Source organism: Bidens hawaiensis, unplaced genomic scaffold, assembly GCF_021521415.1.
Source record: "Bidens hawaiensis isolate Kalapana, Puna unplaced genomic scaffold, B.hawaiensis_p1.1 tig00011635_1, whole genome shotgun sequence".
Classification (NCBI taxonomy): domain Eukaryota; kingdom Viridiplantae; phylum Streptophyta; class Magnoliopsida; order Asterales; family Asteraceae; genus Bidens; species Bidens hawaiensis.
Window position 1 is genome coordinate 57,756 of NW_027491913.1, and position 19,416 is coordinate 77,171.

Below are 19,416 nucleotides of genomic sequence, written 5' to 3' on the forward strand. Positions count from 1 at the left end.
CTTACTTTCTTAAAGCTTTTTAACTCTTCCATTTAGCATTTAACAATTTAACATTAGAGTGTTAGTGCTGGATCGGTAACTATGACTTTATAGAATTATTATGGTGTAGAGAGGGTGAATACACCTTTTCACTTAATGCAAGATTTTATTGATGATATCAACTTTACCCCCTGATGTATAAAAAGGAACATGGATCTAGTCTGTAGCCAACTATTAACCAACAAATGATTAGCGGCTGGCTATTTGTTGGCCTGCTAAGTTACATGTTAGAACTCACAAATTGTAGGTTTCACCTTATAAAGCCAGAGACTGGGAGCATAGAAATTCATTCATAATAGAAAATGACATTCTTTTTTAACTATACCGATATCAGTTAAAAATCACTAGCAAGCATCAAAAACTGAAGTTATATTGGTTTTTAACCATCCTAACTATTGTCTTTTGGTCACTGCTGGTCCTAACTAATGAATTGGCTACTAACGGTCCCAATTTTTAAAGTATTTGTTCCTAACTGTCCGCGACTAACAGAATCCTAACGTCATTAGTTACATGTCGCCGGAAAAACGGTTTTGGCCGGAAAACTCAATTTTTTTCCCTAAAACTCAACATTTTCGTCCCAAACATCTTGGTAACTTCGTATCGGACCTTTAGGAACCTTTTTCCAGTAAAAGCCTCATTATTGAGGTCGCCGGAAACCTTGTTACCATCGTCGGAATTGGTTGATGGTGCTCAAGTGGTTGTAATTGGTTAGTGGTGAGTCAATTGGCGGTGGTTGCGGTGTTCAGGTGGTGTTTTCTGACAACATATTTGAATTTTTCCGGCAACAAAATTGAATTTTCCGGCCAAAAACGTTTTCCCGATGACCTGAAACTAACTGCGTTAGGATTCTATTAATCACGGACCATTAGGAACAAATACTTTAAAAGTTGGGACCATCAGTAGCCAATTCATTAGTTGGGACTAGCAATGACCAAAAGGCAATAGTTGGAACCATTAAAAACCTATATACCAAAAATGAAATACATTTGTTGGATCATTTTAAAATTGTGTATTATATGTCGACCTTGTACTCAATGCGAGGGTTGACCCCCAACGGCCAATCCTCGCATGAATTGCTAAGGATCCAATAAGTCCAACCATTTGTTCCTTTATATACGTCAATTGGGCAAATACGCCCATAGTGACTAGGATGAATATCTCGTATTGGAAAAGTAGCAGTTCGTTCAGTCAATCCCTCCGGGCCCAAATAACTCAATTTTCTCCCATGAACTATTTGTGCCAATGGATTAGTTCAATCCAAAACTTGAGATAATGGAAGTATATGTTAATGGAGTTGAATTTACCAAGTTTTGAGGAGTTGGTGTCCAGTTATGCTTAAGTCTTGTATATATGTTTCCTCGAGCCATGTTTTCTAAGCTAAGGCCAACCCAAATTGCTCTTGTGAAAGATCCGCTACGAAACGTATTCGTTTATTTTGCAAATGATTCATATCATCAAGTGTACCCATTCCAAATTTGATTTGAATCAAACGATTCGCGGTTGCCAATATATCTCGCGGTAACAAAAAATGTATTGTTCTGGGATATATCAAGGTTAAGTCTCTGATTCATATTTCGTCGAGCAATCCCTCCCAATTCACATATTTATTGAAAGAATTTGTTTTGTAAATCCTTAGATAAGGATTCTGAAAATATCGGATCTCCCTCTACACAAGCAAATTGTTGATAAAATTCTAAAATGGCATTTTATTTTGACCCTATTTTTTTTATCATTCAGAAAAGACAAAAATATTTCATGATAGCAAAAATTCTCTAGAATTTCTCTTATATTCAACCCATTGCTGATAATAAAACCAAAATAGATAGTTTTTGTTCCTTACTCACATGAACCCATATCCTTGTTTTTCTATCAATTTCTATTTCTAATTTTCCTCCCCAATCTGATCTTATGGTGCCGGTATAGACAGAGTTTCCGTTATCGTTAAATTCTGACTGGTAATACCGGGACTTTGCAAAATTTGATTGATCACAATTCTATAGATTCCATTTACTATAAAAGCTCCCGGAGAAGTCATTAGAGGGATCTTTCCTATCAAAATTGTTTGTTCTTTGATATACTTACGCCTATCGTTTTTACAAATGTGTCTCGCGGATGCATATAATTCAAATGAATATGTGAGTGATTCATACGCAACATCTCTTTCCTTTATCAGGGGTTCTACCAATTGATATCTTTCAAAAAATAATTCAAAGTTAATTTCTTAATTTATATCTTCAATTTTTGAAAAATTAGAAATCTCCTCTGTCAAACCTTGATCAATGAACCTACAAAATCCTTGTCCGACTTCGATATCAACGCATTCTTACGTTGACCGGTAAACAAATACTCTTGCAATTCTGCATTTGTCAAGTGTAAACTTCAATTTTGGACTTGGCCATATTTTAAGGATGCACATTCAGTTTATACGATTATGTATTTCATCTCTCCCAACTTATACGAAATAACATAATTTGTGTTCTTTTATCGTACTTGTAAATCCAGTAATTAAAATATGTGTTGATAATACTAGATTCATCAACAGGTATGGACATGATATTGTCATTTCGAACCTAGGAACGAAGTTTACAGCATCGCAAATGTTAGGGATTTAAAATGCCACATCAATTGTCAATCATATTTCCATCTATTCTTCAAAAATATTATTTTCTTTTCAATCATACAACCTTTTGAAAACATTCTTTCATTTCCACATTTACACGTACACTTATTTTCATCACTAAGTTATTTTTGTAAAAAAATATTTGTTTTAAGTTTGTATTACTTAATACAACAGAATACATTTAAAAAATAAAAGTTACATAATTATAGAACATAACAATTTTAACATTACATAATTTACTAAAAAATGGAAAATTACATAAATTAACATAAACTACATTGTGTTACTTTATGTTGGCAAACTTTCTCATGCCTTGATAATGTTGCGGGTCGATATGTGATTTATCATTGAAGATTATTGTAAGGTTTTGCTTATATAGGAACTTAGGAAGTGATCCATTTGTTCATTGAACACAGTCATGACGAAAGCTTTGGCTTTGAAATGGTGGAAACCGGAAGTTGCGGTACAGACATTTGAATGTGGGTTGTATTTATTCGAGTTTTCCCCCGGACCTTCGTCATTCAGAAATTGCGTGCAGGAGTCATTTTCTTTATAACTTTTATTTTTTTATCTTATTTGTAATTCCAGTTTAATTAAACTTGTTGAATCATAAACAACGTATAAACACAATATATTCTTATCTTATTTATGTTTAAAGTACTGTTTTCTTGACTTGATTCACCGGAAGTTCTAACAACATGATGTTCTCTCATTCACGTGAAAATTGTAACATTGTTTTAAAAATTACCATTAATTATTACTTTGTTTTGAAGGTGACAAAATCATCAGTTTAAATTACTAATTTATTTATTAATATGGTCACTGCATGCTATAACCTTTGGGGACATTATTTATAACTTTATTAGTAAATTATGTAGTTGATGAGAAAACTTTATTAACATATATTTTTTTATGTAAATAATAATTTTTATATATATAGTAAAAAATATGCTTATTTATTTAATTTATTTATATACATCCTTTACCGGCCATCCTCATTCCTCAATTTTCAGGAAGGGTATGTTTGGCAAAGAGCTTTTAAGAGTTTTTAGGGGTTTCAAGTTTCAAGTTTTTAAGAAAAAACTCCTACTTAATTAAAAATTTTATTTGGTTGAAGGAGCTAGAAGCTTTTAATTTTGGAGAAAAGACTCATTTTTTAAACGCTGCTACTACTACTACTAGCGTTTGAAAAAAAGCTACAAGTTTTTACATTTGAATTTACAAGTTTGATACTTGAACTTTCATCAACTTTTGTTAATTTATATAAAAGTTACATATTTTACCCTTATTCAAAACTAACTACTCCATGACTCTTTAAAAGTCCATAACTTTTTCACACATTAATATTTTTTTAAATAAATTACATCATAAAAAAAAGCATTTTATTCTCTTTAATTTGAGTATTATACTGATATACTTCTTTACCGGTTATGATTGGCAACAAGTCGAGTCAGACGAGCTCGTGTCATGTGTAAGACCAAATTAAGGTCGGAACGAGTCGATAAAAAAAGGTTAATTTAGTTCGGTTCATGTTGGTACGGTTTTGAGTCGAAAGGGGCCAGGTCAAAACATATTTCAGATTAAAACGGTGTCGGGTCGGAAAGGGTTTCAGATCAAAAGAGGTTGCTTTAAAAAAATTATCTATTTGAAATTACTGTATAGTTTAGCTTTATTTCTTGATTTTCACCACCGATTACACGCTTACCGCCTTTGCACGAAGTACACGTCTGCATTCGGGTTATGCGTGCAAATATCGAGTGAATCACGTACCGACACTGATTATGCGGTTTATGTCAGGTTGCGCGCGCACTCCGTTGCACCGTGCTGGCACCCAATTAGTTTTATTGAAAGCTCCAGCTACTCTGCCAAATACCTAAATATATCTAAAAAGCTCCAGCTACCCTGCCAAACACCTAAATAGATCTAAAAAGCTACAACTAACAGCTACCAGCTTCCAGCTAACAGCCATCGGCTAGTTTTACCAAACATACCCGAAATTTATAAAACAAAATAAATAAAAAATAAGTCATCAATTGTAGGTTTCAAAACAAAATAACATGTGGGTTTTTAATTTTTGAATTTAAACTATTATAAAGTGTTAGTATGTAAAATTCTAAATTTGCATTTCACCGATCAAACACTTAAACTTACGTTTAAACGTACGACTTGTAAAGATGTTATATGCAATGGCAATTTATCTCAAGTTCGTAGCGATCTTACTCTATCTTTGTCTTCTAAGCTGGTGTCGAATATCAGTTGAAAGTGTTTCTAAACCACACTCAAAAGAATATAGATGATATGGTGTAGGGTTGATGGGTATTAGGTTGAAATAATGAACCTGAACGTAATGTGTACCACTCAAACACAACTTATATAGTTATATAACCTATAAATGGATTAATCAACTTTAAACGGACAGTTGGGTGTGCAAATGTGTTGTAAGCTCATTAGGCATATTATAATATATCGCGTAAATGCATTGACAATTTGAACTTGTTGTAGACACACGCATGTTTTGGTTATGCTAAAAAACCTATTTAAAAAAAATGTAAGAAAGATTTTATGTCATTAATCAACCAAGATAAATGAGGATCATATCGAAATCGGCAATGTGTGTGTCACATTATTGACTTTTTTGTGTTCTATCGCATATTTAAAATGCAAATAAATTTTTTAAACGTTATTATTATTGTTTTTTCAATTACATCTTAAAAATGAGCTTTATTATTTTAACGTTATTATTATTGTTTTTTCAATTACATCTTAAAAATGAGCTTATTTTAACTTGAGTTGACTATTATTGTATATAAAAAAAAACATTTTGTTTCAAGTGTGTTGAACTTGGTATGAACAACATGACGGTGAATACATTTTATTTAACATATTAACCTTAAAACAATCATTTAATTAGAAGAGAAAATTAAAGAAGTTACACAAAATAACACAATTCAAGACCCTTTTTATTTCCCTATCAGATTGGTTGTGTGTTTGAATCTTACAAGAACTTTTGTGTTATTTTTTAGACGAGATTTAGATTACCAATTCCCTAAGGACTAAGAAATTGTAAAAATTAACTTTGTCTTTTACGTTTACCTATATATAAAATAATAAAGTAAATGCAGATAAATTGGATGCTGCATAAAAAGGCAAATGCATGCCACGCGGCCTCACGTGGGAGCCTTCATTTGGTTCCATGCACCTTGTCTTGTAACTATCCACCGTATTCATTCGCATACGCACAATATATTCTTTAGTATCCCATCTAAAACTTATGTTTTGTTGTCTCTAATTTATTCTAATTCTGATTTATAACAGTGTTCACGGCCTTTTCTTTATTGTTTCCTTTGTTAATATTATTATTAAAAATATATCATTAGGCATAACATAATAAAATATATCAAGTATATCGAGCTAAAGATCTCTTGTTATCAAAAGTTTTAAAATATGTATATACAAATCCAACTCATTGTTCCTCGGATTCTTCGTTGTGTCTGAGAACGATTTCATCACTCTGTAGTTTTGGATTTGGGTTGACGGTAAGCTTGGTGAAGTGCCAGACCCAAGTTTAATTATACGAGTATTGTGTCAAAACTTGCAAAACTTAAGGATATTGATGAACTTGGGGTTGGCTTTGCAAATAGATATAAAATACTGGAAATAATTATGGTTTTATTGGACTATTATTTGCAGTGTTACGGTTGAACTTTTTTTTTATATCCATGTCTTTGTAAAAGGGCAGTACCTATCAGGCTATGTGTTGTTGGCGAAACAAGAAAGAGCGCTAAGAAGTCACTCTAGCCAACTTGACGTGGAACACCGTAAGGGAGGGATGGGGTGGTTGTGTGCTAAGGGGCTTGATGCAGAGGTTTTAGCGCGTGGGATGGAAGTATTTTTTGTTTATTATTTTAAAACTATTATAATAGTAAGTCAGTCATTTAAAGTCATCTCAACGACCACCACATTTCACATCTCAAGCAACCAGTGTTGGAAACGTAGGTCTACAAGGCCGATTACTCCCCGAGTACTCGCTACAAGGTATGGCGTCGATGAGAGTTTCTTTAACTTCCCCTTAGTTAATAAGAATCGATCAAAGGTGTTAAATCTCAGTCAGAATCGCATGTAATCGATCAACTTGAGCCGATTTTGACTTAAAAAATAAAAAATAATTCATATTTCTATAATATTAAAAAAAGAATATCGTTATTTTTAATTAATGATTAGCAAATTTTAGAATAATTTAGTATTAAAAAATGTATTTCTCTTATTTTGTATTGATATTCACTTATTTTGTTATAAATATTACTATACCTATGATATTTGACATATATATAATATCAAAAAATTAATATCCTTTATATTTTCCGAGTACTCCGAGTACATCTAATTCCCTAGTCAGCCGCCTAGGATCCGCCTAGCGACTTTTACAACATTGATTAAACATAAATTCAAACCGTTCGATTTAGCTAAGCAAACCCGTGTTCGGGTCGACTCATTTACATCGCCCTTCCCCTTCCCTACGCTGAGTGGCCGAATGGAAGGGGGTGGTGTTCACCTCAATGAGAGATGCTAGTCAATCATGTTACCGTTCTAAAGAACCACACCCACCACCCTTAGATATAATATTGTTTTTAGTTTTTTTCCGATCCAGATTCTATGTACATTATATACCATATAAATTACAATATACACGTGTGTGTATCTATTTACACAGATAGACTCATAGACACGAGAAAAGGGAGCGGATTGTTGTTTACCTATTTATTAAAATAATGTTTGTCGAGTGATGCAAAATCATACACGTATTAATATCTTCCGGGAAATGATACTTTCAACTAATTTCATAAATATAAAATTCAAATCTTAGTTTACTCTTCACACCCTTTTCACCAACCATATAAAGGTGGCAAGATACTCCTTTAAATAAAGTTGAAAAAATGGTGAATTCATTTAATAATAAGAGGATTCCTAGCCCGTCTTTCATCTCTATCTTCATAATTACACTATATTAACATCACATCTCTCTCTACAGTTTAATTAAATAATATTTTTTTTATACTTTTATCATTACAGTTTTCTTTCCTCACCCTATAATTTACAAAAAATCACTACCTTTCCCTCAGATTTACAAAAAATCACTACCTTTTCTCTATCCACTCTATAATTTACACTCATAATCACTCGCAACCTCACCCTATAATTTACAAATATAGAGGATGAATTGAGAATGCTCTAACTTAATGTTCATGTTTAGCTGAAACTCATTTTATTTATTAAATATCTCTAGTTATTTTCTTTATTATTCTCGCATCGCATGTATATATTATAGAAGTAACCTGCTAAGTATATATAGTACACTGTCTTAACACGTTCAGGCGAAATGTATAAAGCCGATAAAAACATATGAAAGTTTGTACATTATGTAAAAAAAAAAAGTGTAACAATCTATTTATACGAAAAAAGTAAGATTTAGATCTTTGAAAAAGATGTCCATGATTCTTTAAATGTTGACAGAATCTTAACCCTTTTTTTTATTATTAATATTAAGCAAATTAATATGCCCATGTAAAATATTTATTTATTTATCATCATATTTATTTATATTAAACAAGACACAAAAGCATACTATCTTAAATTGTATATATAAACAAAATAATTTTTCTACGACTTATTTATATTCTCATAATCAGTGATAGTTTGACAAAATAGGAGTTTCTGGTTATATTAAAGGGTTTTCTCAACTATAATAAATATTAGAGGGTTTTCTCAACTATAATAGGTTTTCGATACAGATAGACTAATTATTCGTCTGTGATCCATATAACCGTTAAATATTGACCCCTTTAATTTGTAGAACAAACGATTTATAATGAAGTGGCAGGTAAGCGGGCAACAAGATGTGTCGCAACCCTTTTTTGGATAGCAAACTCAATCCTACTAAAAACAAAGTTTTGGTTCTTATGGGCCGATAAATTACTAAGCACGAGTTTTTGAACTCTGTTCAGAAGGTCCACGGCATCCGGAGCTAAGAACCAAATGTGTCAAAAGCAAAGGGGATAAACATGTGTTGATTCTCTAAACGAATTTTCTCATGTTTAACAAACCATGTCCGATGCCGTCTTCAATACTGCCTGACATGCTACAAACTCATTGTATCTAGGAGGACACCCATGTGAGTTGTCATTTTATAAAAGTTAACACAAAACAAAACTCACCGTCCCAAGGTTGATTATAAACATATATATGGCCCTTTCCATATTCAATCCCACATTCCCACCTCTCAAGAACACTAGCCAATAAAAAATAATTTCAAATTTAAAATTACAAGTTTCACATCTAACTTTTATAAAATGACAACTTTCACCCCTGCCTTCTATATCTCTATATAAACGACCACAGTCAACACATTTATAGTGCCATCTACCACAAAGAAAGTTAAAATGAATCATATGAGTTACACCACCATCCGTACAAGGGGTTTTCGAGTCAACTCGAAAAGATTTTTCGTGCAAAGATTGCGCGCAAAGTTGTTGAATTTGTTTAGGATTGTTGTGAGATCATGGAAGTCATGTTCAGGTTCATGTTCATATTCCAAAGGTGCATCAAGAAGAAGCAGCAAGGTAAGAGACTGGAGTAGCCCGAGAAAGAAACCGAAAGTTGAAGTGCAATCGTTTGGAAGATCAAACTCGTTTTATGCTGAAGCAATCGCGGATTGTTTAGAGTTTATAAGAAATTCTTTAGATGACAAGTAGATGTTTTTATTATTATTTTTGGTTATTATTTGACATGGTTAACATTGGAATTGTATAGAATTGAAATGAGTGATTATGTTTTGATGTCTTTCTAGATTGTTGATCATTTGAATATATCTTTTTGTTGTATGTTACTAATTTATTTTTTTGAACGGCGTATTAGTTTTAGTTGACGTCAAAGTGAGCATCTCTAAATTATGGCACAAAACCCCAAAAACATAAATCTTGATTTTATGTCAATATTTATTGATTTTATTCTAAATTAAAAATAGTTGAGCCAGCGTTAAAAAACTTTCGTTTAAAATTGTAATATACATTACATATAAAAAAGATGAAAATTGCGTACTAGGTCCATCCCATAAGGATGGCAATGCTTCGTGTATGGGACGGGTTTAGGAGATCTCAACCCTTACCATGTCCGGCATGTTTAAAATCGAAATTAAAGTTGTACAAGTCCAACTTGCAAAACCTGGTTACAACTCTATAATCCAATTAAAACACAAATCAGTTTGACCAATTATAATCCAAAAAAAAATGATGTTGCATAGGGGTGAACCACATGTTATGTCCGGCCTGGTTGACTAGTTGTGAACCACATTCATTTGAGCCGGCCGGTTCTGGGGTGACGGGTTGAACCGGGTTCCGGGAATTGGACTGAAAACATGGTTCCACACTAGTTGGATGGTCCAATTTAAGGCTTTATTAATCATAGGTGTTATCCAGCTGGACATGAAGCAATGATAATGTATCCAGAACATTTGCTTCTACATGTAATTTGATTCGGTGGCTTTATAAAGCTTTTGCGGTGAATATCATTTTTGTATTCATTTTAACCAAATCGATAGTACTGTAAATAAACCAAACGTTCAATGAATATTTCGTGAACCGTTTGGCGGAAAGTTCATTTATGTTTGTTCGTTTAATAAATTCACAAACAAGAAATTTTGTTCTTAGTTTAATGAACGAACATGAATAGAGGTTGGTTCGTGAACGTTCGGTAATTTGTTCATTTATGGTCGTTTACGTTCGTTTGTTTATGTTCGTTAGTTAAAGGCTTGTTATATATTTTTATGATAGTTTATATAAATTTTATAATTGTATAGTTTATGTTTAGTTCTTTTTGTTAATGGTTTGTTTTAGAAAGTCTTCTTTTAACTAACAGCAAAACTAACTTGTGATTTGTTGATATTATCATAATAAAGCTGCCGATTGTGTGATAATTATGTTTATGATTATTATTATCTCAGGTGCTTAACTTTATGTTTAACTAAGGTGATTATGTCTAATGTTTTGGATTAAGAATGTTCTCTTTTTTTTCTTTCACATTCGTTTGTGTTCGTGAATCGTTTGCGAACAAGTTCAATTCCTTAACAAATGAACACGAACAAGACATTCCGTTAGGTTAGCTTTCATGAACAAGTTTAATCCTAAACAAACAAGCATGAACAAGGTTTCGTTCAGTTTGTTTCGATTCAACTGAATATAATAAAAACCGATGAGTGGATTTTGACTCTTTTTGAAAACCGAAATTAGCAGGTCGATTTTGGTTATACTTATTTCCATAACCAACAAAATTGAGCTAACCCATGACGTAGGGATGGGATCGGTAACGGTACCAAATCTCAAGAAAAGTGGGTAACGAATACCGTACCGAATGTATCGGTATGCTGCTGTATGGGTACCGGTACCCGGTTCACTCTTTCGCTAGTCATCAGGCCAATTCTTAACAGCAAGGTAAGCTCCGTTGTTTAGTTGTTCCTTTTCCGGATTCACTTCATATATGTATCATTGAGCATGCTTGTGTTTGATATGGTTGAGAATATTCAAATAGAAGATTAAAACATCACGTAGAGTATATGATTTTTGCTTGCATGATTATAGTGTATAAGCATGATTATATTTTAGAACAGTAAGTTACCTTAAGAGTGGACTTTAATAAACACCAATTGCTTATCAAGTGGTAAAAAATCAAGCCTGAACTTTGAGACCCAATTACATGGTTTCGGACTGTTTTAGTCAAGATAAAACATCATAAGTTCATAACCAATCCTAGTTCACGGTTAACTAACCTATAACTGAACCAACTCAACTAGTAAAACCGATTAACCGTTACCGATAGCTATCATTCTCTGGTTCGGCTATGGTTACAATTTTGGCACAAAACAAACTTACGTACACCCCTGGTAGTAATTAAAAACTTCTATTAATTATGATTTATTTTATGTACTTGTAAAACATTGTATTTGGGTTACACGTAACATGTGTGTCAGAGTTGATGTTCGCTTTTTAGACACAATTAATCCAACAGGTTGGATGATACCAACCAGCCAGCCTGAACCAGAAACAAATCACCACCCCCTTTTTGAAGTGTCCACGAAAATTCTTCTAATTCAAGTACCCAGATCCATTTACCTAACTCGACCCGTATATTACAATCAACCCATATTGCTATCCAAATGTTATGTCAAAAATGCAATTCAACAAAAAATGTGTCAGCCACTAAGCATTTAAAATAACCAAAAGAATACAATGCAGAACAAAATTAAAAGAGACTATGCAAGCAATCCATTTTAATAATTATGATAAAAATAAAAAAAAGGCAATCCGAAGTCACAAACAGTTTGCAATATGGTCTCGGTTTTGGAAGGATGTACTTTTTTCGCACATTCACGTTAACATAAACTATAAATCTGCAAAGAAATCACTTGTTGTATCGAGGCCGTGAGCTCTTGTGTTGTTTTTCCTCTTGGTACCTATAGAAACATAAAAGCAAATTACTAGAAGTTGAATACACGTGTCGCAACATACGAACAGAAAGCGAATATATATTAAAAGTTGTGCCAAGGTGTATACAATTACACTCTTGTGTTTATATTTTTCTAAAAGAGCGTAAGCTTGTAAAATATTTGGCTGCAACCTCATTGTCAAAGAAAACACACTACCTTTTGAAGATTTTGGAGGAATATTATCGGTATCCATATCCATGTCATCATCATCACTGTCAGAAAACTTTTTTCCGGCTACTTTCTTTCCAGAATCTTGAATTAAACTATCAATATCCCACATCTACAAACGAAAACGATGATGTAAAACTTCCCCAATCATGAGAAAAACATAGGAATGCAAAAAACACACCTTCAATATCGAATCATGTGATATGCTTCCGAGAAACTTTCTATCATGAGAAAATGCTAAAACAAGAACAAAACACAGATCAGAGACAAGATTGTGCGTATTCATACTACAAAAGTACAAATGAGACATACCAAAGACTGCAACAGGAACAGAACAAGAACAAAACAAAGATGAGAGACAAGATTTTGTGTGTGTGTGTATCCATACTACAAAAGTACAAATGAGACATACCGAGGCCTTCAACAGGATACTCCGAGTGCTCAGCAATTGGTTGAATTATTCTGTTGGGTAATATACCTACCAAACTAAACACATTGCAAAAAAAAAGGTTCAAAACTTATATAGGCATTGAATCAGCAAGACAACTACAGAATCCTTCTCACCTGATGAGACCATTGTCAGTTCCAGCAATAACCCTCTCTTCATCAAGCTAAAAAATATGGCAAGGGGCAAATCAGTCTTTTGTAACTTAAACATAAATGGGTATATCATATGCAAGTTTTTAATTGTGATGGACTGATGTTAACTTTTAACCAAAATAAAGCTGTAAATAACTAACCTTTAACAAGGCGTTCACAGGGTTTGGGGTAAAAGCCGTAAAGCGATCACTGGAATTATAAATAGATTAAGCAAGCATTTCCCACAAAACCAGTAATATTTTCCACTTAACAGAAACTTCATATTTCTTAAAACATACTATAACGCATCAAATATTACCTGCAATCCTTGAAAAATCCCCACGAGTATAATAGCATGTTTCCACCTTCAGTCCCACATATAACTTTTCGACCGTTCTGAGTATTTAACCAAGAGACACAAGTTACTTGCAAATTCCGAAAACAACATGATATCAAATTTCTAATAAGTAATAACCAATTGTTCCTTGTCAGAATGAGGCCTATTTCTAACTGCTGTTGCGAGCATTGAATAGTTTACATCATAAACATACCTTCATTATCACTATTGACAGTAGCTCGTCTTCAGAGAACTCTGATTTTGTTTGAACCTGTATAAACAAGTAAATTTAAATATATGGTCAAACAAATGTAATACAAAAATAAATTATTGTATTATATTAAACGCATACCTTGTTACTTCGCAGATTACAAACAGATAGACTGCCATCTCCACTACACAAGTTAGATTTACTAATGTCAAAAATTAGTATCTCCAACAATAGAAGTTTACACAAAAAGAAAAAATAAAGAAATACCTTGTTCCCAAAAGTTTCATGGAATCGGGTTCAAATGTCATATCAGTAATGTGCTCATTATGAACTTGAAACGAATTGCAGCAGGATTGTTGTCTAGTATCCCATACCTACAACGGATTTATGGTCACACATGGAGGGGTAGAATTGCAAACAAAAACCAGAACTTTAAGCAGCCGTTGAAACAAATATAACAAGTAAGAAACCTTTATGCACCCTTCATCGCCTCCAGAAGCAATTGTTGTTTCTGTGAGATTAACTAAACGGTTAACAGCACTCCTGCAACACAGATAATCATTATACACAAAAAGATCAATTCTTAATAATAACCAAAATTATAAAATAACAACACCTACTCATGTGAGTTTTCAAGACGAGCAACTGGAGATCCGGTTTCAACATCAGTAGCCACGATAGAACAGTCTGGAGAACCCGTGAGGACTACTGATAATAAGCATAGCAAACATAAAACAACATTAACCTCTTCATTGGCAGAATTAATGAAGTCAGTAAACAATATTTCAAACAGTTTTATATAACATATAAACGATGAAGTCAATTACCACGCCCTTCATTGATAAATCTAACAGCTCTACATGATTCACGGTGAGCACGAACCCTCAAAACCCTAAAATAATAGTAAACAAAGAAAATCCAAATTTAGCAAAATCAAACAATTTTCTCACGTAGATATGTATGTAGGGGTGCAAACGAGCCGAGTTGTTCACGAGCTACTCGATCTCAGATCAATAAAAAGCTCGAAATTAGCCAAGCTTTTTTGAGCCCAAGCCAAGCGCGAGCCTCAAATAAAGCTCGCATAGTTATCGAGCTCGAGACTTGTATGGGAAACCTCACTTAGGCTCATGGAGCCTTAACGAGCCTAATGTATTTTTAAGTTAACTTTTACTTAGATTGGACTTGTATGTATTTAACACTTCACAGCCAAGCTTGAGCCCAGCTTTGGCTACTAGATGAGCTCAATCTGAGCTTAGACTCGTTAAAAGTTTTCGCAAAATATATAGAATAATAAAAAATGAATGTTAATTGACGAGACAAGCTCGAAAAAAAATTGACGACCCGAGCTCGAGCCCTTGCAAGTAAAATCGAGCCGAGCCGAGGCTGGTCAAGCTCGGGCTTGGCTCGTTTACAGCCCCAAATTGTATGTCTGATCATGGTATCATATAGACTAACCTTTGCGGTTCGGAATCTTCAGCATAACGGTATCTGCAAGGTATACATACAGAATATTAGTTAGATAACAGTTTTAAGAGCTTGGTATATGCACATTAATAATTTGAAATTAATAATAATAACATATTAAGGGAAGACTTACACGAAAAGGTTGCCGGTGATTAAACCGGCAGCGACAAGCTGGTTCGAGGGATGAAAATCGAGGTCGAATGCTGTATTCTTCAAATCAATCTCCATCCGGATCAACACTACAATACACTATATGTTGTTCAACTTAATCTACATAAATTGATGTAAATAATCAATCGAATTGGTAGATATGAGTGATGATTCTTAATTGAATCATATAAACCGATTATGCGAGTGCAGTTTGATTAAATTAAGCGTTAATTTACGATTAGTATGAACGATTGAGTTAGAGCAGCTTATTACCTTGAAGAGGCTTGCAGTATCGTAAACCCTAAACCCTAAAATTATGTATTATTTATAGGTTGCTCACCGTATTTGTTTTTATATTTTCAACCCATTACTTTTAATTCTCTTAAATAATAATCTAATAATCTCAACTTAAAAAATTTTGTCAGAAGTCTCACATTTTAGAGGTCTCCAAACAGTTTGGTTTTCATTAATTAGAAGTTTAAAAATTTGAATTGAAGCTTTTATCGTTTTGAGCATAAATTCGATATAAGCTTTTATCGTTAGGAAACAAGATTCTCATTTAATCACTTTTAGCAGTAGCGGACGCCACACGCAAATTGACTACCTTTTGATGAGGCAAGGAGACCGACGTTGGTGGAAGGACTGCAAAGTCATACCTGGGGAGGCAGTTGTGACTCAACATCGACTACTAGTGACAGATATAGCCTTCAGAAATAAGCTGACTGTTCGAGAGAAGAAAGTGTTGGAATACCGTATGCCCGAGACACATAATTAGGTTAATGTGGCTAGCCGTGTTTGATCCAAGTCGGGTCATACCCAATAACGAGTTAGACACACACCAATTATGTATTTGTTAAGATAAGATCTATAAGACAAATACAGAACACGACACATTCAGAAAATCGGGTTTCTGAATACTTACTTGAAAGTGTTAAATAAATTAATTGGTTAATTTATTTATTCAAATAATTATTATTGGAATGATTATTTAACTATATGTTCTTTTGTAAAATGGTTTATAAAAGATGGGGTGTTTATATATTTTATAAAGTATAAAATAAATAAAAAATAAATAAAAAAATAAATAAAAAAATAATTTTATTTGGGGCCGGTTTTGGGTGGGCCCCACACCCCAAAAGTTTTGGTCAAAAATCTTGTCATGGATATGGTATAGACTGAGTAAACTTCACTTGACCAAAATACCTAACATATGATGTGAGAAAGGTTTTGTTTTATATCTTTGAAACAAGTAACCAAACATAACTTTCAAGTAAGCAAAAAGCAACTCTTTCTTTCTTTCTTTCTTGGTTTTGGTTTTCGGCCAAGAACAAAAGAAGAGGCTCGGGTCTCGGTTTCTCGTGTTCAAGCTTCCTAACATAGCTCGGTGTGTGTTGGAGGCTCGGGGTATATTCTGTTTGAGGATTTTCCTTTGAAAGTCTAGCTTCAACATCATCATCTTCTTCAACATCAACTACACTCTTAAAAGGTTAAGAATGTAACTGTTTATAGTTTTGATAGTTTAGTTTTTCCGTATCATTTGATCCTTGCTTCGGGTTTCTAGTATATAGATTATTGGTAATCTTATGACTTGAATAAACTAGGTTGTTCATGAACATATCTTATATAAACTTGTAATATATACATATATAAACACATGGATACATATGTTTAGTTTGTAAATATCACGCTTCCGCCTTAATTGCGACTAGTTAAATGGTTAACTTAGTATAAAATATTCATAGAAACCCAACAAATGGCATCAAGAGCCGGGATACGGGAAACTAAGCTTCGGGTTTTCGGTTTTATATTTTTCCCCTTGAAAGATTTTATACAAAAATAAACATGCATGATTTTTTGTATTTAATCTTGTTATTATTTTTGGCTTTGTTCAAAAAAAAAAAATATATAAAACCGAGTACATGGGCCGAAGCCCAATTCGGTTGTTATTGGGCCGAAGCCCACTTCATTAGGTTAATGGGTTAACCGAGAAGAAAAAGGAGGGGAGAAAGTTAAATGGGCCGAAGCCCATTTTGTTAAATGGGCCGAAGCCCATGAGACTTTTATTGGGCCGAAGCCCATGTGTTTTGGACAAGTGGGCCGAAGCTCATAATCAAGTTATTGGGTCAAGCCCAAATGGGTTGGGCTAGGCCCGATAAGGCAAAAGGGGTTTTGGAACGGGTTCCTAAGACATAACGGGTTATGTTTGTTAAAACTAGACCGAGCCGTAGACCATATGGATGTTTGTTGTGATTGTTATTAATTATTCAAAGTTTCGGTTTGTAATAATTAATTAGGGGCAATTTTGTAATTATTTATTCATATGGGTATGTAATAAATAGTTTATTTGTAATATCTTTATTTTATAGAAAAAATGTATTAGGACATTTGTTATGTAAATTTAAAGAAGATTGCAAAATTGGAAGTTTGGGCCTTATTGGGCCGGGTATGGTGATAATGGGTCTCACAAGCCCATTAAAGGGATTCAAGCCCAAAAGGACCTAAGCCCACCCATTGAGCCCAAATGGAAGCTTATGGAAGCTAAGGCCCAAGTTCAAACCCAATGGATTACAACGGGGTTGAAGAAGATGCTCGAAGCATTTGGATGCGGGATCGAGTGGGAGCTACAACATCCATGTGTCATGTGTCCCTTAGGATCGGACCTAAGACACACACTTGTTTCGGCTAACAAGTGTGGTCTAACTTAGTGGCTCGTGTCTAGTATTATTGTGTATGCTTGTTAATGATTGTTTGTTTATGTGGTTGCTAGATATTAGGATATCAACATCGTCACATAGAATTAATTAACAAAGCATAAAACGGGTTCTAATAATTATCGGTAATTACGTGACACGTAGTTTAATAAAATGGATTTATTAACTAGCCGTCTCACGCCCATAATAAAATGGTTTTATTATAAATTAGAATTTTGAAAATGGTTTCAAAATAATCATGTTACTAAATGCATGTTAGAACATGATTTAAAGTTTTACAACTAGAATTATTAAAACTAAAAATCCCTTTTAAAATTAAGGATAACAAGTTAAACACCATCCTTTTGTATAACGCTTAACATATTAGTAAGCTCTTAGTGGGAAAAAGGTCACCTAACCGCGTAGAGTAAATTAATATGTTGAGGTAATTTTGGCATATAAATGGGAAAAAGGTCACCTAACCGTTTGTATGTTAATATTACAAGTTGATACAAGTAGGACGACTTAAATTAGAACCATGTGAAGAGGGTCACCCAAGCATGGGGTCTAATAGGTGTTGATGGGATAAACATGCCGACACGAAATATGATTTCGAACCGGTCCCATAAACTCTAGAAGTTGCAAAAGGGTTTGCAATTGTTATGAATAACTACCTTGATAAACCGACAATGGGAAAAAGGTCACCTAACCGGAGTCGGGTTTATCGTTGGATTCTAGATTTTAATTATTAATTATATTTGGTATATATAAAAGGGTATTAATAATTAAAAAGGTAAAACACTAAAATGAACTTGATTAAAATTCTGCAGATGGCCGCACACGTCGACGACAACATAATCCCTAACGTCCAAAATGTATCTCTCCGATCTATTCTCGCTAAAGACCGTCTTAACCACAATAACTTTTCGGATTGGTTCCGAAATTTAAGGATTGTTCTAAAACAAGAAAAATTATATCATGTTTTGGAAACACCTATCCCCAATGAACCGGAAGAGGGAAGTGAGGTCGAATATATGAATTGGGTCCAACACACGGAAGATTCCATTCAAGTGTCATGCCTCATGTTGGCGACTATGGTTCCCGAAATCCAAAAGGATTTCGAAAACCATAATGCGTACGACATGATTACTCAACTTAAGGAAATGTTCCTTAAGCAATCAAGAGTTGAAAGGTTCGAAACGGTTCGAGCCTTGCATGCATGTAGAATGGATGATAATCAACCAGTTTCAACTTATGTGCTTAAGATGAAAAGTTACATTGATCGCCTCGCCAAGCTCAATTGTCCCATCTCAAAAGAGTTAGCAACGGATTTGATCCTTAACTCTTTGTCGAAAAGGTTCGACACTTTCGTGTTAAATTATAACATGAACGGGTGGGACAAAAACATTGGAGAACTTCACTCAATGCTTAAAACAGCCGAAGCGAGCATGGGTAAAAGGGTTTTACCCGTGTTTGCGATCAATGAAGGTAGATCCAAGAATCGATCTCAACCCAATCCTAAGGCTAAGGTAGCAAAAAGAAAGGGTCCTCCTGTGCATCTTAAGGGTAAGGGCAAATCACCGGTTATGGCAAAGAAACAAAAGGTTGTGGAACCGAGGGGTC

At 33.7% G+C, this 19,416-nt stretch overlaps 1 protein-coding gene across 1 annotated transcript; it reads right to left on the bottom strand.

Annotated features, from left to right (window-relative positions):
- Nucleotides 1–12,032: 12,032 nt before the first annotated feature.
- On the bottom strand, nucleotides 12,033–15,239 carry LOC143538486 (WD repeat-containing protein 55-like). Its single transcript, XM_077032041.1, has 15 exons — nucleotides 15,087–15,239; nucleotides 14,945–14,977; nucleotides 14,317–14,381; nucleotides 14,110–14,197; nucleotides 13,960–14,032; nucleotides 13,757–13,863; nucleotides 13,631–13,673; nucleotides 13,493–13,549; nucleotides 13,261–13,337; nucleotides 13,103–13,151; nucleotides 12,927–12,973; nucleotides 12,775–12,848; nucleotides 12,544–12,599; nucleotides 12,351–12,474; nucleotides 12,033–12,161 (listed from the first exon to the last, which is right to left on the bottom strand). Exons 1-15 carry the CDS (start codon nucleotides 15,179–15,181, stop codon nucleotides 12,091–12,093), a joined length of 1,059 nt encoding a protein of 352 aa, XP_076888156.1. The 5' UTR covers nucleotides 15,182–15,239; the 3' UTR covers nucleotides 12,033–12,090.
- Nucleotides 15,240–19,416: the final 4,177 nt, after the last annotated feature.

Bases quoted from the DNA above. Each gene is read 5' to 3' on its own strand.
- LOC143538486 (XM_077032041.1), bottom strand. From the start codon at position 15,181: ATGGAGATTGATTTGAAGAATACAGCATTCGACCTCGATTTTCATCCC. The intron at 13,152-13,260 runs GTAATATTTGAT...TTATAATTCCAG, and splicing joins GGATTTTTCAAGGATTGCAG to TGATCGCTTTACGGCTTTTA. The intron at 12,162-12,350 runs GTAGTGTGTTTT...ATGTTTCTATAG, and splicing joins TCCTCCAAAATCTTCAAAAG to GTACCAAGAGGAAAAACAAC.